This window comes from Xiphias gladius, chromosome 16 (assembly GCF_016859285.1).
Source record: "Xiphias gladius isolate SHS-SW01 ecotype Sanya breed wild chromosome 16, ASM1685928v1, whole genome shotgun sequence".
In the NCBI taxonomy this organism is placed as follows: domain Eukaryota; kingdom Metazoa; phylum Chordata; class Actinopteri; order Istiophoriformes; family Xiphiidae; genus Xiphias; species Xiphias gladius.
This window is the reverse complement of record NC_053415.1, coordinates 28,776,611-28,801,591: the sequence shown is the minus strand read 5'-3', so window position 1 is coordinate 28,801,591 and position 24,981 is coordinate 28,776,611. Positions and strand designations below refer to the sequence as shown.

Below are 24,981 nucleotides of genomic sequence, written 5' to 3'. Positions count from 1 at the left end.
TTCCTTCTTTTGTTCTACCAATGGACCAAAATCTCAACCTGAGGCTGACGAACGTGTCGGTGCGTCATCGCGATATTAAAGCCTAGAAAAATGGTTTAAAAGTTTCCAGAATCTGACTCTCCACATTTCAGTCCTTGTTCTCGCGAGATCATACGTGACTCACGGCCAGAGCAGGGAGGCAGAGAAGAGAGCTGACACACACATGATCACTGTGCGTAATTGGTGGGTTTGTTTGTCTATCAACTTTATCTGTGAAACTAACCAGTGGACACTCACTGGTGGGTTTGATTTCTAAGATGAAGAGGAATACCAAATTAATAGGGATCCATTTGGAGATTGATAAGTGTATTTATTTTACAAAAGCTTTGTTTTGCAATATCACAGTAATAGTGAGCTTTGTGCGTAAATATGACCAACATTGCTACATGCTACTTCAATCTGTGAAATAGATTTGTGTATCAATAGTCATAAATTGTGTTTGATAAAACTGACTGTCCATTAGTAAATATTTACTCTGTGAGAAAGTTATTTGCTTGTGTAAAGGTCAGCTTCAATTACATGGAGTATAGATGAATGGATATTTTTTAGCCATCGATTGTTTTATCATACTGTTCTGTGCAGATGAGACTTTCTATTTATGTGTGTGTGTGTGTGTGTGTGTGTGTGTGTGTGTGTGTGTGTGTGTGTGTGTGTGTGTGTGTGTGTGTGTGTGTGTGTGTGTGTGTGTTTTTATACTGAACGTAAAATTACCGTAAATCTCTGTTCATGTGTAGAGCTGTGAAATGGGCCCAGTGGACCACATGCAGCATCTCTCCAGCAGCCACACATATAAATATGTAAATATTGTAAAGAGTATGTGTTTTTTTTTTTTTTTTTTTTTTTTTTATATAAAATAAATATTCGGTTTGAAAAAGGAAAAAAAAAAACTATTTTCATTTGTACACATCCCATGAAGTCATAATTCGGTCCCATTTCATCTCAGTCCCTCTAACGTTTGGTGAAAGTAGAGTGACAGCTTTAGGGCCAAATTGTCTCTTTACACAGTGCTCTAGGACAAATGGCTCCCTGAGGGCTGCCTCAATTTTCTGCAATTTTTCATGTAAAACACTTATTGTATTTTCCTGCTAATTTCCTGGAAACTTTCCTCATAATATAAACATAAATGGGGAAACCTCTGTCTGTCTGTATTTAGATTTTCTCAACTATCACTCATTTGATCGTCTTCATGAGATGAGTGGTTCTCGAGAAAACTCCAAACATCGCTTTTTTTACATGTTACTTAACGTGAAGAGAGAGTGTCACCTAGACACTCCTCAGAGCAGAGCAGCCACATCCAGCAGTAACAAACGAGACCAAGGGACCACACACTGCAGCCCGGAGAGACTGCACTGATACCATAAAATATTTGTATGAGCTTTTGCAAACAAATGAAGCATATGGACGCATGGACGCAAGCGGAGGAGCCGGGTTGGTCGAAACCGGACGACCCCCCTCAATCTCCTGAGCCACAGCTGCCCTGGCTTTGTGTTAACCTGAATGTATTTTAAACTAATCTCTTTGGCTGTTGTGTATTAATTCTCAGCTTGTCTCCTCTGGACCTCCAAGTTAACCCCAGATGTGGTTCTGAGCAGATTTGTCTTTCTCTGCAGAGTCCTGTTTAGCAGCTCGGTCCTGAACCTGTGTGAACTGGTGGCTCTCAGACCAGATCTGGCCCGTCTGAAAAAGGTTCTGTACTTCCACGAGAACCAGCTGGTTTATCCGGTCCGCAAAGACCAGGAGAGAGACTTCCAGTATGGATACAACCAGGTCCTTTCATGGTAAACACCAGAGTCCTTTTCTTGTTGTTTTCTGTGTGTATAGAGTAATGGCGCCTTGGCTCTGTTTGGGCAGGAAGTAGATTTAGCCAAAGACATACAGTTAGCTGCATAAGCATTTGGAGAGTGACACATTTTTCATAATTTTGCCTCTGTACAGCACCAAAATGGATTTGAAATGAAGCCATCAGGATGTGATTGAAGCATAAACTTTCAGCTTTAATTCAAGGGGTTTAACAAAAATATCACATTAACTGTTTAGGAATTGCAGCCATTTTTATACATATTCCCTCATTTTTAGAGGCTCAAAAGTAATCGGACAAACCAACATAATTATAAATATCAAGATTATTTTTAATTCTTGGATCATAAATCCTTTGTAGTCAATGACTGCCTGAATTCTGGAACCCATCACCAAATGCTGAGTGTCCTCCCTTGAGATGCTTTGCCAGGCCTCTACTGCAGCGGCCTTCAGTCGCTTGTTGTTTGTGGGTCTTTCTGCCCTCAGTTTTGTCTTCAGGAAGTGAAAAACATGCTCAGCTCCTGAGGTGACTGACTTGGCCATAAAAGAATGTTCCATTTCTTTAGGCAACCATACATGCCCATGCCAGAACACTGCGCCCACCATGTTTGACAGAGGATGTTGTATGGTGTGGATCATGAGCCGTTCCTTTCCTTCTCCATACTCTTCTCTTACCTTCATTCTGGTACAAGTTAATCTTGGTTTCATCTGTCCAAGGAATTTTGTTCCAGAACTGGGCAGGCTGTTTTAGATGTTTTCTGGCAAGGTCTAACGGCCTCTCTGTTCTTGAGTGTTACCAGTGGTTTGCACCTTGTGGTAAACTCTCTGTATTTATATTCATGAAGTCTCTTGGTTGTAGACTTTGACAATGATACACCTGCCTCTTCCAAAGTGTTCTTGACCTGGCTGGATGCTGTGAAGGGTTTTTCTTTACCAAGGAAATAATTCTGCCATCATCCACTTTAGTTGTCTTCCATGGTCTTCCAGGTCTTTTGGTGTTGCTGAGCCAGTTCATACCTTTGTTTTTGGACCATACATTGAGTTTCCATTGAACAGCTACCAAATGCAAATTCAACACTTGGAATCATCTCCAAACCTTTTAAGTGAGGGAACAGACCACACCTGAACATGAAACTGATCAATTGTCTATTGTCCAATTCCTTTTGAGCCTCTGAAAATGAGGGACAATGTATAAAAATTGCTGTAATTCCTAAACGGATAATGGGATATTTTTGTTAAACTCCTTGAATTAAAGCTGAAAGTCTACGCTTCAATCACATCTTGATGACTTTGTTTCAAATTCACCGTGGTGGTGTACAGAGGCAAAATTATGAAAATTGCATCACCCTCCAAATACTTATGGACCTGAGTGTATGTTAGTGGAGTCGATCAAGTATCGGGTGTTATGGGCAGTTGTCATAGTTTCACTCTGTTTTTTTAAACACTATGTGCTGAGGTGCAAGTTAGGCATCAGTCCACTGCTGCAGTGCTGGACAACTCCATTTATTTCAGTCTGGGGGAGGTCCAGAAGCTCAGGTCGAGCTCTGCTGTGAAGGTTTTTTTAGATGTGATCCAAGGTGGTGAATGTTGGACCGCCACAGCTCAAAGAAAATGACAAATACAACTGATTAAGATCGCTAGGTTGGTCGCGAGGTGTGTTTGAGGTGTGAGAAAACCAGGTGTAGGTGGGGAATTATCAATGGGGAACATTTTAAAACTGGGTAGATTGACACAACGTTACACACCCCACAAACTGGCATGTTAAACGAGACTGAGGGATCCAAATCCAATAAAAATTATACCCAAAAAAATCTGTAAGTTTTTAAAGATAGCCGCTTGTGAATGTCTCCCAGCATGCACAGCCTCCATTCAAAGGTGTTCTGGAGACAGATGCCATTCAACCGTTATGGATCCTAACTGGGACCTGGAAAAGTTGCCCGTCTGTCACAGACTGCACCATCATGAAATGATAAAATAACTTTGATACAAATAAATTAAGTTGATTAACAGAAATAAACAGAAATAAATCAGGACGTGTCTGACCAGATTTTTGATAACATTTTTCAGTACCTGACAGTTTTTCAACCTGAAGCTTAAAGACACGTTTCAGTCAGTGATGAGGTTTGATACCCAGCAATAATGTCACAGTGAAACGCTGTCTACTGTAATGTTAATATTAAATAGAAAAACACTGGCATTGTCCTTTAATCCTTTTTTTTGGTTAGCATTGTTTTCTCTCTACTTTAGGTGTAAAAATAATGATTGTAATAATATAAACAAAGTCAACCTTTTGTATGTTTTTTCTTCTCACCCTTAAAAACTCAATATGGAGAAAAGTAAAAAAGTGGTTACACAGCATAAAGCATTGCTACAACACCAAATAATGAAATATTTCATGTTTTATTTGTTATGTTTGCTATTTATGCACAGATATCTATTCACGTCTTTACTTAAGTCGTTGACAATCAGATAAATGTACAGTATGTTATTTTTCAGTGTGGGTTATTGATGTTTGAGGTCAGTTTATTTTCTGTTGCAGACTTCTGGAACATGAAATCAAGAAGTATTGAGCTGATAAAACAACATTCAGTATTCAATATTTTTTTAAGTGGTTAAAGGATGTCAAACACAACGTTACAATTAAAGTGTTGTGTGTAGGCATTGTAATGAATACTACATTAATTAATTAGTACATTTAGAGATGTGTTAACTTTTAATGGCGACCAACAATATAAAAATTAAGAGAGAAGCATTAATTCACTGTTATTAATTCACTCCCCTCTCAGCTGTAACAGTTTATCTTAATAGGCGTGTCAGGCTGCACATGATTGGTTAATGAGATGGGCTGACATGCTGCTGTGTGTGTAATTGAAGCGGGTCATGCTGTCATTAATCAGACGTCTAACAGTAAAGAGCAACTCTCTACCAGAAAACTGATTGTTGTTGATCTGCAGGGCAGCATGTCAATAAGTCCCAGTCTCTCCATCTCCTCTAACGTCGTTACAGCAGCATTAAATAACTGGCATTACAGATCATTAAGAATCCTCTGATTGGACTGAGGCCAGATTACTTTACTAATGTGAATTATAAGGCAGCACAGTGAAACACAATGAGACAGAGTCAGATCACACTTAACTACAGCTCAAAGATTCAGTTTTTTTATATAAAGACCATGATGTAGAAGCTGCAGAGGAACCAGATGAGCTGGATGTGAATTACTTTGGTGATTGTACCTGGTACTATCAGGTACGCAAGGATGGGTTAAAATGGGTATAGTTGAAACAATTAGTCAATCGGCTGATCAACTAAAGAATAACCTGCAACTAGTTCAAAATGAAGAAGTTTGCTGTTTTTCTTTGTCTTATTCCACAGTAAGATTAATTACAGCTGCAGCTAATGATTATTTACATGATCAATTAATCTGCTGATTATTTTTTCTATTAATCAGTCAATCGTTTAGTCTATCAAATGCCAAAACAATAGTGAAAAAAATGCCCATCCTAACTTTGCAGGGTGTCCGACCAACACTCTGAAACCCAAAGATACTGAGTTTACATTGATATGTGACAAAAGAAGCATCAAATCCTGCTATTTGAGAGACTGGAACCTGAGACTGTGGAGAATTTTTTTGACTATTTTTTCAAGAAAAACAACTTAAATGATTAACCAATTGATTATTTTTCTGTCAACTGATTGACTAATCAAATCACTCTGAACTGAATGTTAGTTGGTTCTGAACTGAAAACAGTTAACAAAGTGGGTGTTAGGAAACTGTGTTTGACATTTTATATATATTTTAAAGATGAACCGATTTACTCAAATAAAGTAAAACTAAAAAATCAAACTTTTGAACTAATCGAGAAAATAATCAGTAGCTCAATAATAATCGTTAGCTGCACCCCTAAAACTGATGTCCTGGAACTTAATTTGAGTTAAAGTGTTAAATGATTTTCGTGTAAGCTTTTACACAGGTAACACTTAACTCTACTTAACTCAGTGCTGCATTTGATACACTGGATTAGAACTGCAAATAATGAGTATTTTCAATTAAGCTGTTGATTATTTTCTCAATTGAATAATTGCTTAGTCTGTAAAACATCAGAAAAGAGTGAAAGTGACTTCCCTATCCTGAAGCATGAGATGGGTTAGGGTTAGTCATCAAATGTCTTGTTTTGTCCATGAAACAGTTTACACCCCAAATGATTTAATTTACCATGATGTAAGACCAAGGAAAAAAGCAAATTCTCACATCCGAGAACCTGGATGCATCAAGTCTTTGACATTTTTGCTTTAGGAACGCCTTAAAAGAATAATCAATTACCTAAAAAGTTGTCAATTCATTTTCTTTGAATTGACCATTCACTAAGCCCCGCTCCTTTGTTATTGGCCACTGCTAGTCCGTTGAGCTGTCGGAGCTAGCATGGCGCCCACATTGTCACTAGCTACACTCCCTAAAGAAATATTATCCAGTTTTTGGAAAAAACGAAAAAGCAATTTCAGAGAGAAGCAGACAGAAGGGTCTGCAGTGTGCGTTTGAGGGATATGTCCAGCATGTCAAACTGGCTCGGCATTAGGAAAAACACGTTAAAAAGTTAAAGATAGAAACTAAAGCCAACAGATCACAATGTAAAGGTAAACCACCACATCATCCTCCATGGGACTATTTTCTCAGGAAGTCTATAAATGGTCCACGACGAGCGAGCTCGCTAGTCGTATTAGCCATCCGCTAAGAGATGCCTTTTAGTGGGTTTTTACAGCAGACAGGGGTTTTATATTTAGTGTGCAGATAACAAACATAAAACACAGCAGGAAATATACCAAGTAAATATAACCTGGGACATAAAGGAGGATTAACAACATGAGAAACATAAATACCACTTTATAGCAAAAAACTTTGATAAAAGAACATAAACAGTGATATAGTCTCTTTACTTTCTTCACATTTAATGCATAGCTCTGGGATGTTTGGACTTAACGTGTGTAACTTAATCAATATACTTGATTCTCATTAACCACTCGTAAAGGTTTGAACCTGGTATTAATCAATCAAAACTGTGACTGTAAACAAACATTTTTCCACTCTGCCTTCATTATTCTTTTCCTTGCGAGTTGGTCCTTCCTTTCTGGTGAGTCCTGGGACTGAGAAACTACTGCTTCATTACCGTGAAATCATCGTTTCCAATAAGATAATATTATTACTACTGCTACTCTGTTGGCCCATCCATATATACACATCTGAGTTCTCTACTTATATGTCAGGGGTGACCACTGTTGTGGTCTTGACAGAATTACTTGATTTTCTTTGAAAAAAGACGAAGAGCTGCTGTAACCACAGACACTTCAGACAAAAGTGACGATGAAGTGATTCACTGTTAGCTTACTCTTAACATCGCAGTATTTATCTTTGTCCTCCAGCCTGGTGTCAGATGTGGTGGTGTTTAACTCGCTCTTCAACATGGACTCCTTCCTGTCCTCCATCTCCTCCTACATGAAGAAGATCCCAGACCACCGACCCGCAGACCTGGACCAGCTGATCCGTCCTAAGTGTGTGGTCCTGAGCTACCCAGTCCAGTTCCCTGATGTCAGCAGGTCAGTGTGATCCTCCTCCTCCTCCTCCAGTTAATCAGAGTTAAATCTGTGGTTGGAGTCCAGGTTAGACAGGAGCAGGGTTTAATGAGAACCACTCAAACTACTTTCAGACAGCAGTGTAGTTTCAAACGCTTCCCTGATGAACCTGAGAATTACATTAAGTAATATTATTACTATTTAATATGTAACATTCATTACGATTTAATGGTAACATGTAGCATGTTAACATGCTGGCAGTTACTATGTAATATTCGCTTTCACTTTTTCTCTGTTTTTCAAAACAAGACATTTGAAGACGTCAACTTGAACATTTTTTGCCATTTTCTGACGAATTACGGACCAAACAATAAATCGATTAATCAGTTTTCCCAAATTTAAAGGAAAAACCAACATAAATTGTCTCAGTCAGGTGTTGGTCCACCACCAGCCTCCAGAACAGTTTCAGTTCTCCTCCTCATTGATTCTCTAAGTCTCTGGACTCTACTGGAGGAGTGAACACCATTCTTTCAAAAAACATTCCCTCATGTGGTGTTTAGATGATGATGGTGGAGAGCGCCGTCTAACACGTGGGTCCAAAACCTCCCACAGGTGTTCAGCTGGGTTGAGATCTGGTGACTGTGAAGGCCACAGCATTGAGTCACATCATTTCATACTGATCAAATCATTCAGTGACCCCCTCATGTCCAGTGGCTGGGGGCATTGTCACCCACCCTAAGTTTTCAGGTTTTCCTTTCATTTTTCACTGTCTGTATGTCCTCTTAATATATATCAGAATTAACAGATGCGCTGTTATGATGTTCGTAGGTTGTGAATGGCTGTTTGTCTTCTGTTATGATACACAACGTTTAAATAACATTATGTATCAGTTGTATATGTGTGTATCTGGTAGTATCAGTGACAGAAAGCTGCAGGATGACTCTTCCTCTCCCCTCCAGTGTTTCTCGGCTCATTTTCAGATGTTAATGTGTCTGATCCAAAGCAAACTCACAGAGTGTAAGTAAGTGATTATATGCATGGCCGACAATCCCCCCACATGCCTGCGGTCCTCCTACCAAACACTGCGAGTCCGGCTCTTTGAAAATATAAAACGCTCACAGAAACAAACCGGGAGGGAAGAGAGGGGAGGAGGGGGTGAGGAGATATTTATGTGATGTGTTCAGATCGAGGAGGAGTCATGGAGAAAAAACACAACCAGCCCAGAGGAAGAAAACCAAACTAAGAACATGTCTACTTCCTTTATTTAATTTTTTCATACTGGATGAATACAGCGAGGGCTGTTTGAGCCCTGATTGATCACTGTGACTGTGTCACCTGTTATGGTAAATGGACTGCACATATAGAGGCTTTTCTAGTCGTATCGAACACTCAAAGCGCTTTACACTACTGCCACATTCATCCATTCACACACTCTCAAACATTCTGGTGGCACAGCCATCCGGGTATTACCAGTCGTGCCATTTTGGGGTTCAGTATCTTGCCCAAGGACACTTCAAGATGTGGTCTGGAGGAGCTGGGAATCAAACAGCCGACCTTCCGGTTAGTAGACGACCTCCTGAGCCACAGCTGCCCCATATCTACCTCAAATTTTAGTCCATTAGCCAGTGCATAAGTCAGTATACTGTTTATTTTTGCTTGGTTTCAGTGCTGGGCTGCAGCTAACAATTATTTTCATAATTAATTGTTTTCTATTAAAAACAGTGAGAAATTGCCATTGGAATTTCTCAGAATTCAGATCACACTAAAAAAAATATTTACTATTTACTAGTGACGACTATCAGTCACAGGTAAAAGACTGGAAACACTCACTAGCTTAAAAAGAAACCATAATATATCACTCTGTAGAAGACAATGTTACACTGGTGCTCTGTCCATTCAAAAACAATATCTGATGCTGTAAACGTAATTATTTCATCCTCAATTATAACGAGAGGTTGACTCTTGGTTCACTTTCAAGCAAGCATGCTTTCTTCAGATTTTTGCTTTTCTAGTTTTTGCCTCTTGAAAATATCACTCAGGATCACAGAAAATGCTCCTTAGGCTCAAATTCAAGTTTAGTTTGCAGATCGGTGAGTCCTGTAATGTCACACTAAAGTGAATTCATAGTTTAAAAATCTCTGCTGGCCCGAAAGAAAAAAGAAAACCAAAACAAAAAGTGTTTTTTTGTTTTTGTTGTTTTTTTGTTTTGGGGGGGGGTCTGGTGGTCTGAATGCGTTGAGGCCTCCATTGCCTCTTTGTGGTCAGTGTGTTTGCAGTATCCATCTATCAATCGGCCTTTGAGTGGTGGACTTTTGTAATTTAATAGTGATTGACCCGAGCCAGCAGAAACATGCAGAGGGACACAAAGACATCACATCCATCACAGCCGAGCAGCAGGATGCTGACTTCTGTGACTGAAGCCTGATCAATGTGGACACCACGTGATCAGCAGGTGTCCGATTCTGGACAGCGTAAAGCCTTTTCTTCTTCTCTGCTCAGGCTGCTTTGTTGTCGGTCTTTGTGCAGCCATCGGTTTCTGCTGGTTGTCAGGTGTTCACTGTAGACCAGGATCTGATTAAATATTTGTTTTTAAAAAGTCTGATGATGATGGATTTGCGTCTGTCTGGTTTATATGACACAAAATTCCATGTTTTTTTTTTTTTGTTTTTGTTTTGTTTTTTTAAATTATTTACAACCTTTTGGAGGAGCTTTAAAGCATAAGGAACAACTTCATTTTTTAATTAGTTTCCTCAGGTCCCTTTTGGATCAAATCAAATTATCCCCTGGTCTACTTTGGATCAGGTCTGATTGCCCTTGGTTCATTTTCGGGCCAAGTCTGACTTTCCTTGAGTCCCTTGTCGGACCAGATCTGTCCTTGGGTCCTTTTTTGGATCAGATCTTACTATCATATGTCTATGTAGGACCGGGTCTTGGGTCTGATACAGGCTGTGCTAGAATGTCCTTGGCTCCCTATTTTATATGGGATCTCAATTTCCTAGGATCCCCACAGGTCTATTTCTTATCGGCTCTGAATGTTCTAGGGTATCTTTTCGACCAGGTCTGACTGTTTTGTTAAAAGTTTTTAGAGGTCCATGGGTCCATTTGAGATTGGCATTTGGTTCTATAGCAGAAGGTCTGGTTCCTACAAATTGGACTTTTAGAACTTGTTTCCCCAGGTTCCTTTTGGAACCGGATCCTCACAGCTTCTCTTCAAATTAAACGTCCAGTTAGTGTTTTTAGCGCATGTTCAGTTGGTACACTAGTAGTGTGTACAGTCCTAGTCATAATTTTGGGCTGTGCATGGACCTTCATAAAAATGGGGAGATTATGAAAGGTACATGATGGGGACTCTCATGGTCACGTGGGTGTGTCCAGCATAAATTGGGCTTTAGCTGCTTTTGGATTGGGTCTGATTATCCTGGAATTTATTGTAGGCCTGGTCTGATTGTCATCGGGTCTATTTTGGATCAGACTTGGTTGTTTACATTTACATTTACTAATTTGGCAGAGGCTTTGGAGACCTATGAGTAATTACTAAGTAAGTAAGAAAGTATTATGTATTACTAAGTATTAAATCTAAAGACCTGATTTTTCTTTTGTTATATAGAGCAAAACGGCACGTCTGGGAGACAGATGCAACATATTTATATGATGGTAGCTGGTTATCAGACGTGACACCCAGGTTTCTCGTGACCTTGGTTGGGGTGAGACGAAGATGTGGTTTATATGTTGATTAATTAGATTGATTGGCCAGATGACAGAGTTCAGTCTTAGAGAGGTTTAGTTGAAGTTGGTGTTCCTTCATCCATGTGGATGGATGAAGCAGCAAGCCTTGGGGCACCCCTGTGGGGAGGAGATGGGTTAAGGACGTATGTCCTGGCCATGACACATTGAAGGAACGCTTTACCCGATGTTCCCATATCAGAGAGTAAGAACAAGAGGAAGCGGTGGTTCACCGTGTCAAAGGCTGCTGATAGGCCCAGCAAGATAAGGACCAAGGACTGAGCTGCCGCTCTGGCTGCCCTTAGGGCTTCTGTCACAGACAACAGAGCCATTTCAGTGGAGTAGACACTCTTAAAGCCCGACTGATCTGGGTCAAGTTGATCATTCTGTGAGAGGAATTCTGAGACCTGTTTGAAAGCTGCCCTTTCCTTAGATAAGAATAGAAGTAACAAGACCAGCCGATAGTTCTCAACTTGAGCGGGGCCGAGTGAAGGCTTTTTGAGCAGAGGTGTTACAGGGGTGTTACCCGACCCAGTTGAATGTGGTTGTTGTTGGCCCTACTCTGGATGAGGCAATAATGTCCTTGGTTCTCTTTTGGATCACGTCTGTTTGGATCGGGTGTAATTGTCCTTGGCTCTCTTTTAGATGGGGATGAATAATGCTTTAGTCAATTATGGAGCTTCCTCCTCTCAGACCAGGTCAAAACATCCACTTTATATTAATTTCACTGAAAGCGGATAGATGATTTTGTCTGTCCAGCACTACTCACTCTGTCAAATCAAAAAAACATTTATAATGAAACAGTGATGACTAAAACTTAAATGCTCACCTTCATTTCTTCCAATTGAAACTGACAAGTTTGACTTCCTTACTCAGGATCTCCTGTTTAATGTTTGTTATAGAGGTGAGGTGGTCTGCAGCAGATGACAGGTTTCCTGTTTGAGTTGTTTCTCCCCTGAACTTAATGTGTAGCTGTTCCACTCTGAAAAAACATCAAGACCATAAAGAACAATTCAACCAATCAGATCTGGCGTTACACTCAGTATATGACTTCACATAAAAACTTCAAATCAGAATATATTTGTTTGATTTCCCCCTGTACTGAGTTCAAACCTGGAGTTACTGTGCTTCAGACAAGAGGAGAAACTCTTCGTTGTTGTTTAAATTTCATCTGAAAACTTTTCTTGCCACGTGTACGTTTCTTCAAACTGTGAACTAATTAAAAACATTAAAGCAGAAAGCTTTCATCCAGAAATTTGTTTGAATCAGATGCTTTTCGTAATTCACTTGGAAACTAAAGAATCAATCAATGGTCTCAGTGAACAAAAATAGGTGATTTAACTCTTAATAATTACTTTGACTTATTTGAGTAGTTTTATATTTCACTGCTAATGGGTGGAGGAATTTCTTAGTTACTTGTACAGACTGTATTTTTAAAATATAACATGGCAGCATTTTATTGCGAGAATACAACAAAGCAAATAAATCGTGAGCAGGATTCGGACTGAGCCATGCACTCGTAACGGACATGATGAGGGGTCATGTGACATGACTTACTCCTGAGCCTTGGACTCTAACGTGTACCCTCCTCAGTGATAAGATTACTGTTTGAAAACACTCATTTTTCATGGTTATGTCACTGCTGAACGGCAGCCAGAGTGTGTGTGTGTGTGTGTGTGTGTGTGTGTGTGTGTGTGTGTGTGTGTGTGTGTGTGTGTGTGTGTGTGTGTGTGTGTGTGTGTGTGGGGTATTAAGGAAAAATCACCGGCGCTGGTTTGATCTTTAATTCGTTCCTCTTCATCACAGTAACTTCAAACACACACATGGAGCCAATTGCGGTCTAAGCTGGCACACGAACCACCGAGAGTAGAGTCATCGGTGAAACTCTGCATCCACCAACCCCCTCTCTACTTAAAGTACACCCTCCAACCAACACAACAAGCTCCAGCCACCCTCCACCTCTGCTGCGTATTCCTCAGTGCAGCAGTAGAGTGACTGTGGGATCAGTTCAGAGGTGTGACGTCAGCTTCTCACACAGAGAGAAGGTGGTGGGCAGCTGTTTTCATCTCTGCAGATTAAACATGTGGAGGGTGTGATTAGGAGAGGAGCTTCCTGCTTCATCAGCCGACACTTTGATTACAGTTAGACGACTTCAGAGCGAATCAAACGGCAGATTTTACAGATCAGGTCCTCTGAGGATTCACAGCGACACATGATGACTCCAGCAGTCTGTCAAGGTTCAACAGTTTCTACCATCAGTGTCTAAACTGTCACACCAAACAGATTATCAGGTAGTTAGTGACGGTCAGCATTAGAGGGGAAGTTCACACAAAACAAATAAAAACACAGGGTGATTTTAGGTAAAGGTTTTGGTAAGTCACTCTTTAGACTTCAGGCCTTTCTTAATCTATGTTCTTGTGAAAAGTCATGAGTCACAGCATGAGAACAGATCACATTCAGAGACCCATCTAAATAGTCCCAATGACCTGAGGAGGTCTCACATTGTCTGTTTTATCAGGAACTGACTTTAGGCAAGTATCCCAGCATGCATTTTGGAGCCAGACTCACAGCTGTTCTAATATACATATCAGGACATTTATCAAAACTTAATAAAGTGACATAATACTTTTTCAGGTGAGACAGTAACAGATTTTTCTGTGAGGACCGAACAGCCTCAGCTGAAAACAGCCCGACTCCAGAGACGAGCTTTCGGTCAGGGTGCATGGTCAACCTCCTGTGGAGGACATGCTCTGATGTCTCTGTAGAGTTTGAAACCGAACATAGACCTCTGGAAGGTAAAGTTTGGTGTCTGAGTGTAAATTTAATTTAATTTGCATGAAGGTAAAATGAAGCTTCATGTTTTTATTGGACAGTTTAACAACAGAGCTGCTCGGGTTGTCTCTTTAGCCTCTGCAGATGGAAACATATCAAAACATTTACATCAACATCTATGAATGTACAGTATATACATAAAAATCAAAAGAGACTGTGTGGTGTCTATTGAATTGATTTTAATATTTTATTATTGGATAACAGTAGTATCTTTTGACTGCATCTCACTGCCCTGTCACTGGTCCCTGACAAATAAATGTAATAAACTAAACTAATAATAAATGAATAATGAATAAATATTTGGATGTATACTGTATATTTTAATGAATATATATCATTTATTTAAATTAAGGTGTCTTTTCAAGGAAAGTCTTCTGGAAATCAACCACTTGTTTTAAGCGCAATACGACTGGCTAAACTCTAATTTATTTCATTAAAATAACAGAACTTTGGGCAGCAGATGAGATAGGGAGCACCACAACATTGAGATATAAAAGCCCTATATAATCAATCGTTTTAAAAAGTGTGAGACATTGTTAAATCTTTTTAAAAATTGTGTTTGTTATGACTAAAGGAAAGTGAAGGGAATTGGCTAAAAAAGCGGAATTAATATCGAGGAAGACAGTGAGCAAACTGAGCTAGTGACAGAGCTAACTGAACTACTGGAAGAGCTAACTGAGCTAACGACAGAAACAGCTAAAGAGAAAACCAGCTAAGCTACCGGGAGAGATGAGCCAGAGTAGGCGAAGAGGAAATACAAGAGTTCAACCAAAGCATGGTACCCGGGGAACAAATTTACAAGAGGTAACGGATTTTTGTTGCGAAAAATAGGCTGGAGCTCCAAGAATTCGTAAGGAAATTAAGGACCAAATTATAATATTGGGAAATAATTAGAATTCACAGGTTGAAGGAAAGAGCAGAGAAGAATGCTCAGTTGATGGTTGGTTTAGATGAGACCTTCCTCAGGGAGAAACTGGAACTACCCCCATCCTTTGAACTCAAGACTCAAAGAGCTCATAGTGCTCTGACCTCACGATCTTCTAAAGATTCCCCATTAAGATCCATTGTGGTCAAACTATTACGTTTCAGAAATAAAGAAGACCTCATCATGATGGCATGGCAGAAAAAAGGCTTCATGTACGAGGGGAAGAGAGTGTTTTTGCACTGTGACTACACAATGGAGGTATTGAGAAAACAAAAGGAATGCAACGAGGCAAAAAGAACTGAAAGATAAGAAAATACACTTTCATTTCCAGCGAAACCTCTCCCTTTTACGAGGGAGAAACATGCATCTACAACACAGCGTAGGAGGCGACTAAGGACATGGTGGTTAAAGGATTTCAAGTGACACTCTTCAAACCAGCAGAGACTTGGATGGAGAGTATTAGACACCTAACCTGCCAAGTGAGACAAGCAAAGAATGGACAAGGTCCAATAGAGGCAAGATTGGGATATAAACCGAAACTGCAAGCCTTCAGGAGAACCCAGGCAATGGTATAACTGAGATGGGACACAGGACTTTGAGGTGAAGATCTGACTGTTTTTAGGTCAATCCTGTTCAAGAAGAACTAAGGTGAGGTACATACAGCTCTCTTTATGTTTAGATTTGAGTGTTTCCTTTATTGTAAGTTGATAATGTTATATCCTCTAAGCAAGTTCAAAACTCGGTGCTACTTTTACGGAGCTGTGGATTTACGGACCAAGTTAACATTAGCAGCAAGGGCCTCCTGCCCCCAGGGCTCAGATAAGGTCAAGAAGCTGGCCCCTCTAAGGGAAGTTCTTTTGTGATTTTATTTGAGTGTTTACTCCAAACTTGTGTAATACTGTGTTAACTATTTATTAATGTTTCTGCAGAATATAAGGGTATTTGTGGAAAGAAGGGTGGGAGAAAGAAACAACATAGAGGGTATGGAAAAAGACAAAGAGGGCAGACACATTTTGGTTAAGGGGAGACTAGAGGGAGAGCTGGTCACCCTTCTTGATATCTATATCAGATGTTTGATGTGATGGCATCAGAAATGGAAGGCATTCTGATAAGTGGAGGAGATCTGAATTTAAGACTAAACCCACAAGTAAGTTCCCCCGCAGGACGAATACGGAAAACATTAATCAGCAAAAACTTCACAGATGTCAGACTTGGGTATTATTGTTGTATGGAGGGACTTGGGAAATGTGATATCGGAGTAATAGATCAATCAGACCCTGGCGATTGTACTGAAAGGACATATAAAGGAGGAAATGATAAAGGAAATCCAGACATATATAGAGGAAAATAATAATGATGAAGTATCCTCACCTGTGTTGTGAGATGCATGCAAAGCCGTCTTGAGAGGAAAAATTATTGCAAAGTCAGCATTTTTAAAAAAGATAAAACAGAAGAAACTCAAAACCCTAAAATCAGATTTAAAAAGTTTAGAGTGAGAACATGAAGACAAACTGGAAGGGAAGATAAAGCAGGAAATTAAAAAGAAAAAAGTTGAAATTATATCAATTTGCAGCAAATTCAGAAAAAAATAATGTTCATGAAACAAAGTTAGTATCAACCCAGAAATAAATCTGCAAAAATACTGGCCTATAGGCGGAGAAAGTAGCAAGAAAACAATAGTATTTAGAAAGTAAGGGAATCTCATACTAAATCAACGATATATATAACACAGATGTTATCCATAATTGTTTTTGAAACATATTGTAAAAAAAATATATGCCCAGCCAATGATTAATAACAAAGTCCAGGTGGATTTATTTCTGGAGTCTTTAAACGATGGTACCAGAGGAACAGAACAAGGCCCTGACAACAGAAAATACAGCAGAAAAAATAAACACTGCAAGTTCAAAACTAAAGGCTAACAATTCCCCAGGAATGGATGGGTATACCTCAGAGTAGTAAAAATCAATCAGGGAATCATTGATCCCTTTGCTATAGACTCATAAGTGTCCTTAATCAAGATTTTAGATTGTTTACTGCTATTAAAGCCGGATGTATAGAAAAAATCCTGCCAGGAATAATTCATTTAGATCAGACAGGTTTTATAAGTAAGAGATATATAATATCACTGAAAAACAGGTAGAAGCAATAGTGGAAGGGTTGGATGCTGAAAAAGGCAATCAACTCTGTTAGATGGGACTTTTTATATAGAGGGTTGGAGAGGTTCAAATTTCATGAGATGTTAGTCAAGACGACACAGGATCTATATAAGAAACCAACAACTAGAATCAGCAACTAGAAGATTAATGGCAGTCTCTTGAATTCTGTCACTCTAAAGTGTGGTCGTCGACAGGGTTGTTCAGAGAGTCCTCTTCTTTTTGCCATTTTTCTGGAACCTCTGAGTCAATCCATAAAACAAAATGAAAGTATAAAAGGCATAGACATGGAGGGAGGAGTACAGAAGATAGCGCTATTCACAGATGATGTCCTGATGTACCTATCAAGACCAACTACATTTTTGCACTTATGTCAACTGTTACAGATTATGATCTGCTACCTGGCTAAAAATTAAATGTACGAAAAACACAGGCTCTTTGTTTAAATTATAGGCCAGACCAAGGCATCAGATATGGAAAAATTGACTGGGAATTGAAATCAATGAAGTATCTTGGTGTAAATCTACTACAAAACTTAAGTCAACTAAAATCCATCAAGTATAATCCATTACTCTCTAGAGTAAAATCTGATGTTGTAACTTGGAACCTTATCCCCTTTATGACCATTTCTTCAATAGCTGAAGTGATTAAAATAAATATACTTCCAAGGTTTTTGTATCTGTTCCAGACTCTGCCAGTTGAGGCAACAGAGAAAGATTCCACAGAGTAGGATAAAATGATTTTGAGATATATTTGGCAACGCAAGAGACAGATGACTACCCAAAATTAAGGGAGGGTTAGCTCTACCTTGTTTGTAGAGTTATTATGAAGCTACAGGAATAAAAACATTGTTGAAACTATGCAATCCCTCTTAATCAGCAGGATGGAAGGAAGATGATTAAAAAAAAAAAAGAGCGAACCGAGAATGATCTTCACTGTGCTTTTTTTTTTTACCTTTTCATTTTATTTTTAATTTAAAATGACTAATCGCAAGTGTATGGATTTGTGTGTGTGTGTGTGTACGTGTACGTGTATGTGTACATGTATATGTATATGTGTGTACACACATATGCACTTCCACACACACCATCCTGTTTGATGAACACCATTCTTCCAAAAGATATTTCTTCATTTGGTGTTTTGATGGTGGTGGTGGAGAGCGCTGTCTAACATGTCTGTCCAAAACATATTTCTTTTTTTTAATCATCAAAATATTTTATTTTGTGTTTGTTGGTTTTTCATTAATTTTGTAGAAATGATTATGAAAGATACTTTAAAATAGTGTTACAGATGTCTGCAGCTGTACAGGTTGTCATAACTCGACTTACAGAACTAACAGCTCTTAAATCAACATATTTCCTCACTTGACATGTGAACTGCTGTTAACAACCTCTACCACACCTTGTGATGGGTTGAGAGTAAAATAAAGACAAAACAGTTGACATGAACACCACTTCACACTGACAGATGGAGAGAAATTAAGTGAACATCGAGTCTGATTATCAGGTTAATGTGGGAGTTTGTTCCCTTCCTGTAGATCAGTTTTGTGTTGTGGTGTCGCAGCTGAACCTGCAGATGAAACCAGCAGATCAGATAGGTTTTAGATTTGTTGTTTTCTGGGTTCCACTGATCAGCAGCAGATGGTTCTTCTTCTATGGAGTGAAAATAATCTGCTTGCTCCTGATGTCGCATTTTCCCTCCATATGAACCTTACATAATTTGATGTTGTGCCCCAAAACCACCAGAGACAGACACAGACACCATGAAGACAGTTTGACTCTCAGCTGTATCTCGGTCAGGATCCCCCTCAGGTTATCTGACCGTCAGTGGACTCGTGGTGGACTCTGGCAGCGATTGGTTTTGACTATCAGCTCATCTCATAATGACTCTAATGTGGATCTTAATGTGCTGTAATGACCTGCTGAGCCTCCTTCAGTCCACCGGACTGATCCGTACCCCCCGGAGGCTCTGATCCAGAACTTTCTGCCTATGAGATGGTTTTAAAGTGACAGAAAACTCTTAGCTGTGAAACCTCCAGTTTGACCCGGCTGATACCAGCACAGCTTCGGGCCTCAGGGCTCAGAGCTCAGAGCTGGATCCTGCTGGGTCACCTCAGAGCTGGATCCTGACACTCAGTTCAACTTCCTTTAAAGGACACATGAACCGTTTTTTAACCAGTTCATCTTAGAAACTCAAACTATAACCAGTACTAAATGTCTCCTACTAACAAGTCCTGTGATGTATCTGGTTCCTCTGAGCCATAGAGCCCCACTGTTTCCAGAAACTATTAAAAACACATCAGTGATCCACACTGTTGCTCTGGGTGACATGTTTCTTCATCACCATGAACACACACACTGTAGCTTATAGGTTTGATGACTATAAGAAAAATATACAAAAAAGGCAGAATTATACTTTAAAAACTCTGCTGCAGCTTCTCTCTGGATTTAAACAGTCTAATGAGGTCAGTGTGCTTCAATCAAGCTACCTGATCGAGTTAATAAGGTCAGTACTGGTACCAATAGGGTGCATCTGACTCTGATCTGACTTGTGTTGGAGTGTTCCTAAAAGGATGTAGCGGTGACCAGAAAGCCAAGTGATTTGGGTTCATACCACATGGGCGTAAATTCCCTGAGCAGTGAGTCCCCGGTTCCACTGCTGGCTGGCTGGGCCATTTGCTTCATGTCATTCTCCTGCTCTCTTTCACCACATTTCCTGCCTGTGTTCACTGTACCAATCAAATAAAGGCATAAAATGCCCCCAAAAAACAATTTGAAAAAAAGAAAAACGATGTAATGTAAGTATTTAAAATCTGATATGACTAAATAGATTAATTTGCAACCAATTGGTCATGACCTGACCATTTTTTTTCCCTCCATTCAACCGTTTTTTCTTTAATGTCTATAGGTTGGGATCATGGCCACAATCGACAGTATTCTAAAAATATGGTTCCTGCCTGATTATATGACAGTATTTTTTTTTCTAGAAATTACATTTCAAAAAGTGGAGTCGTCTTTTATTCGAGATACATCAGATATTGTTTTTGAATGGAGAAAGTACCAGTGTATAAGGGTCTTCTATTTGGAGACCGTTGCATTATAGGCTGTTTGTAGCTTTAATGATCCTGGGCCAGCGAGTGTTTTCATGCTGTTTATACTGAGTATCTCTGAGTCAGTCAGTCCAAACTTGCAGGCGTTTCTGTAATCTGTTTGGTTCCATGGAGCAAATAAATTAATGACGACTGAGAACAAATCCAAACTGTCTCCTGACATCTTTACTGCAGAAACAGATGAGAAAAGGCCACTTCCAAGCGGGTGACATTTCACATTTCACTTTTATATCTTATAATAATAGAATAATAAAGTTGTCTAATATTAGTGTTAGAATCAAGGTCGTCTAATCTTCATCTTAGAATCAAGTTCGTCTGATATTCGTCTTATAATCGAGGTCATCTAATATTCAGGCCAATTCAGTAGATTTCTTCTCCATGTGAATCCTGGATCTGAAATAGAGTATATTGCTATAGATGACTACTCGATCTGTGGAAAATGTGACAATCAACAACCCTAATTAGTTGGCGTCATTTCTCTCTCCATCGGTAGTGCAGATAGAAGTTGTTTAGAAAATGAGATGTATCTTGGTGTTGGAGGACCTGATTGATTGGATTACTTTTAAGTCCAAGCTGAAGCCGTCAGTGACATTCTGCTCTGCACAATAAACATTTTTTTGTATCTATTCAAGGCTACCTCAATAAAACAGTCACATGCAGTAACATGTGTATATTGAAAGAGTTTTTGGTTTGACTCATACACTCTGATTGGTTGACTCTTGCCAGGTATACCAACCAAAGCACTTTAAATAAAGTGAGTTCAAGTGATCATGGTAAACAGTAGAAGTATGCTGTATACAGAAATAATTCTACCTAAACATACACGTGACTTTTGAACTAGTTCTATATTTCCAGTTTGGCCTCATTAAAACGCTCTGAGCCGGACTCTGTACGTCTGCAGGCTGCAGCTGCAGACTCTGTGATTACTGCAAATAAAGTAAATGAACTGAAATGATTTTTGACCTTCATCTTTTCATCTTTAATCAGACTCTGAGGTGAGGTCATCACACAGATTACTGTTGATTTATCAATAAGATAATTGCCCCCTCACACCCGCCCACCCCTGTCTGAGGACACAGTCATGTTTTTATTGCCTCCAGTCAAACATCTAATTTCTAAAATGGATTATTGAATCAAGTTTTCCCAGAGGCCTCGGAGGCAGAAACATCGCTCAGACCAAACCACAACTGAGTGAAGTGCATGTCCAATGATGTTATGTAATCTGTCTGTCCACTTCATTCACTCTGTCCAACTGTCCGCTCTGTCCACTTTGACGCTTTTACGAAAGTTTTTTCAGTGTAATGCCTCCATGTTTTAATGTCTGAATATCTTGAATATCTGTTCATTCTTCTGGTCTCGATGTTTCCCCACCTCAGTGTCTCAGTGTTTTAATATGTTAATGTCTTCATGTGTTAACGTCTCTGTTTCCTTTTTTAATGTCCTTAAGTCCTCATGTTTTAACGTCTTAATGTTTCAATGTTTAAATATCTTTGTCTCCAAGTCTTAATGTCTCACTGTCTTCCTTTCTTAATGTCTTTACAACTTCATCTCCTAATATCTTAATGTTTAATGTCTCTGTCTTTCTTTACGACTGAATATCTGTGTCCCAGTCTTTGTGTCCTGATGTCTTTGTCTGAATGTTTAAAAACATAAATGTCTTAAAATGTCTTATCCCTTTGCGTGTCCAAGTCTTTATGTAACGATACCTCAATATCTTCTTATATATATCTTGTCTTCATGGTTAAATGCCTTTGTCATGTTTTAATACCTTATTGTCTTACTTTGTCTTCATTTATCTTTTGTGTTACTATGTCCTAATGCGCTCATGTCTGAATGTATAATGTGTTAATGCATTTTAATTTTTCTTACATTGTAACATCTTCATGTCTTAACATGTTATTGTCTTAATGTCCTTATTTCTTGGTGATTTCTCAATGTCTTTATGTCTCACCTTCTTAATGGTTTGAAGTTTTTATATCTTCACTTCCTGTTTCTGTAAATTATCTTTAAACATTCGGATAATTTTGTAATAGTTTTCCTCAATCCTTCAGTTTAGCCTGTCTCTCTTAGAGCAGTTTCCTTATTCCTCCTCAGAACCTAAAGCGTCTCTTTGATCTGATAACAGCAGATATAATGGACTCCTATGGTGGGTGATAATTCTGCCTCAGGTGAACAGAAATTAACATAATGAGCTGTTTTACCCCCAGAACAACCTCCTTAATACTCAGTGTGTTTGAGTTGGATTTAGATATTTCTACTCTGAAGGTGAGCTCAGTTTATTTTGCCTGACAGCTCCAGAGTTGGGAAGAAAATACCCAGAAAGAAGGCGGCAAAGAATTAGTAGGGAAAATACTTCCAGTCAGGTTATTTGTTTTCCAACACAAAAGAGCACATTTGATTAATTTTCTGCAATCAGTTGTAACTTTCTTGATTATAGACAAGCGATGTAAAATAACAAATCTCTGTCTCTGTGGTCTGTAAGGTCATTGGATGCAGGCTGTACGATAAATGACTGACAGCTCTGATCAGTCTAATTTAAAATGTTAAGTTTATTTGAAAGAAATAAATGCAAAATTAAAAAAGTTGTTATTTCTGTAAATATATTATGCCATTACTCTGTTTAAAAATGTTAAATGGTATCAACTTTGGTGAACGGCGCAAAGGACTTGTTTTAAACTTGAAACACAAAGTTTAGGACTTGGACTTGGACCAGGGACTTGTTGGTCCTGACGTCGAAACTTGATTTGAGTTGTTGGTTTTTACGTTGGACTTTTGAGTCCCTGGGGGTAATCTTGTAGTTGATTTTATTTGGTGTTGAATTAGAACTTGATTGGGACATTAGGTCTCTCCTGACCAATGTCTTCAAAGACAAGATGACAAAATGTTTGAGACTTGAAACACAAAATCTAAGACTTGACTTTGGACTCTGGACTTGTTGGCGATGATTTTTCCATCACAGTGAACATCAGATCAGTTTTCATTTCCTGACAGTTCATGTTGTTGTTGTGTGGGGTGACAGTTAAAAACACCGAATGATGTATAAAAGTCTTCACTGTATCAACAATCAAATCTGAACTGATCTTCTCTGTAATGGATCCTGAAACAAGAAACATTCGTGTCTCTGAGAAGATGATAAAAACGTCAGAAACTGCCAGAACCCTGGTGTGTTTTGGAGAGTGGTGACTGATGTATAGTGTGTATGATTTGAATGGTGTAAAACTCTGGTGTGGTCTACAGTCCTCATAGATCTGTTGGTAGTTTCTGATCCTCCGAGCCTGCCCGTCCTCATAAATCACGTTGCTGCCATCTCTTCCACTTATTTCTCATTCCTCCGACATCCGTGTGTTCGATGGCGACGAGGATTTCGGGAGTGTTTGTCTGCAGATGTTAACTGATGTAAATCAGTCGCTCAGACGAGTTTACACTAAAATCGCTTTCTTCCCGTTGTGTTCAGGCTGCTACCCAAACACAAACTCATCCGCTGGCAGGTGGAGCAGCAGCAGATCAGTCCCGATGAGCCTCAGACTCTGCGGTAAACACATCTGACATTTATTTTAACTTCCACAAGAATAAAATACTAAGTTATATTGGATTATTATCAACCTTATTGCCATTGCACATAGCACAAGTAAAACAAAATGCAGAAAATGAAAACAACAGAGTAAAATCCATACTAATATACTATATATGTACCAGGGCTTCTGCACGTCTCAGACAGTCTCAGAAAGTACTGAATTCAGTGCCCTTAAAAAAAACTAAGGCCTTAGAAGGTTTTTAAGTCTTAACTTTTATTTACAAAATGAATTAGTTATTTTTTTATTGGTAGGTCCATCCATCCATTCATCCAAACAGGTTTGGCTGCTTATCAACATTGTGCTTAATGACTAAATAAACGATATTAGGAACAGCTGTTATATACAACTGGCAGGTATTGACAGAAATGTGATATAAATCTCAATAAAATCATGCAGTCGGTAAATAACTTTAGAGTTTATTCATGTCTTTCATACGTTCATACCAGTATGACTGTGAAAAACATTTGGTGTTAAGAAGTCTTAAACTTGCTGAACCTGCACAAACTCTGTGTGTATATAGATGAATAAATGCACAGAAGGAACATTAACAAATATATTGCGTTACCATATAAATGCAGCTCAGTGTAAATGTGACAATCATATGTACAGGAGAGACAGGGTAAAAAAATCTGCTATGTACAGTTAAATATACTTAAATATAAATCTGAGTTAAATAAAAGACCGCAGATCTCCTCTAGTGCCCCCTATAGGCCGCAAAGTTCACTTACAGCGGCAACTATTGTTATTGTAACTGTTCAAATGTGTTAATTAAAGTACGATTTTAGGTCCAGACTGTCCCGCATTCTGATGACTAGGAATAATTCAAGCGGAGTAATTGGTCTCTGTGTTACAGAACAGCTTTGCATTCACAAAAAAAAAAGAGAGAAAGAAATTGAAGGTGGTTTTTGTAGTTGTGGCTCCTGTGTTTCATAATTATGGCTTAGCATCTACTAATCATGACCAAATGAGAAAAGATCCCACGATATCAAGAAAATAATATATAATTACAAAAATGATCCCATAATTATGAGAAATTACGTTAAAAATCCAAGAAGATCAGCAATGACAAAAAGTTGTATTTGTGATTAAAGATCTTATAGTTAATTGAAAAGACAGATAATTAAAAGAAACTAATTTGGATATTTATCTCATAATCACAAAATTCAATTCGTATTTTTTCTTTTTCTTATATTTCTGTAATGTAGTTTTCCTGATTATGAGAAGTTAAATCCTCTCCTCAGCAGTCTGTTGATGAGTTTT

At 38.8% G+C, this 24,981-nt stretch overlaps 1 protein-coding gene across 7 annotated transcripts in view; it reads left to right on the top strand.

The window, feature by feature from the left end:
* The window catches only part of gtdc1 (glycosyltransferase-like domain containing 1), a 102,253-nt gene that overhangs the window by 22,085 nt on the left and 55,187 nt on the right, over positions 1 to 24,981 (top strand). For all 7 annotated transcript variants that reach the window (XR_005709073.1, XR_005709071.1, XR_005709070.1 and 4 more), the window contains exons 3-5: positions 1,650 to 1,817; positions 7,252 to 7,425; positions 23,601 to 23,678. Coding sequence is in view for 1 of the 7 variants with exons in the window: in XM_040147971.1 (XP_040003905.1) it covers positions 1,650 to 1,817; positions 7,252 to 7,425; positions 23,601 to 23,678 (420 nt within the window). In the remaining 6 variants the exon portion in view is untranslated. The remainder of the gene's footprint in view (positions 1 to 1,649; positions 1,818 to 7,251; positions 7,426 to 23,600; positions 23,679 to 24,981) is intronic.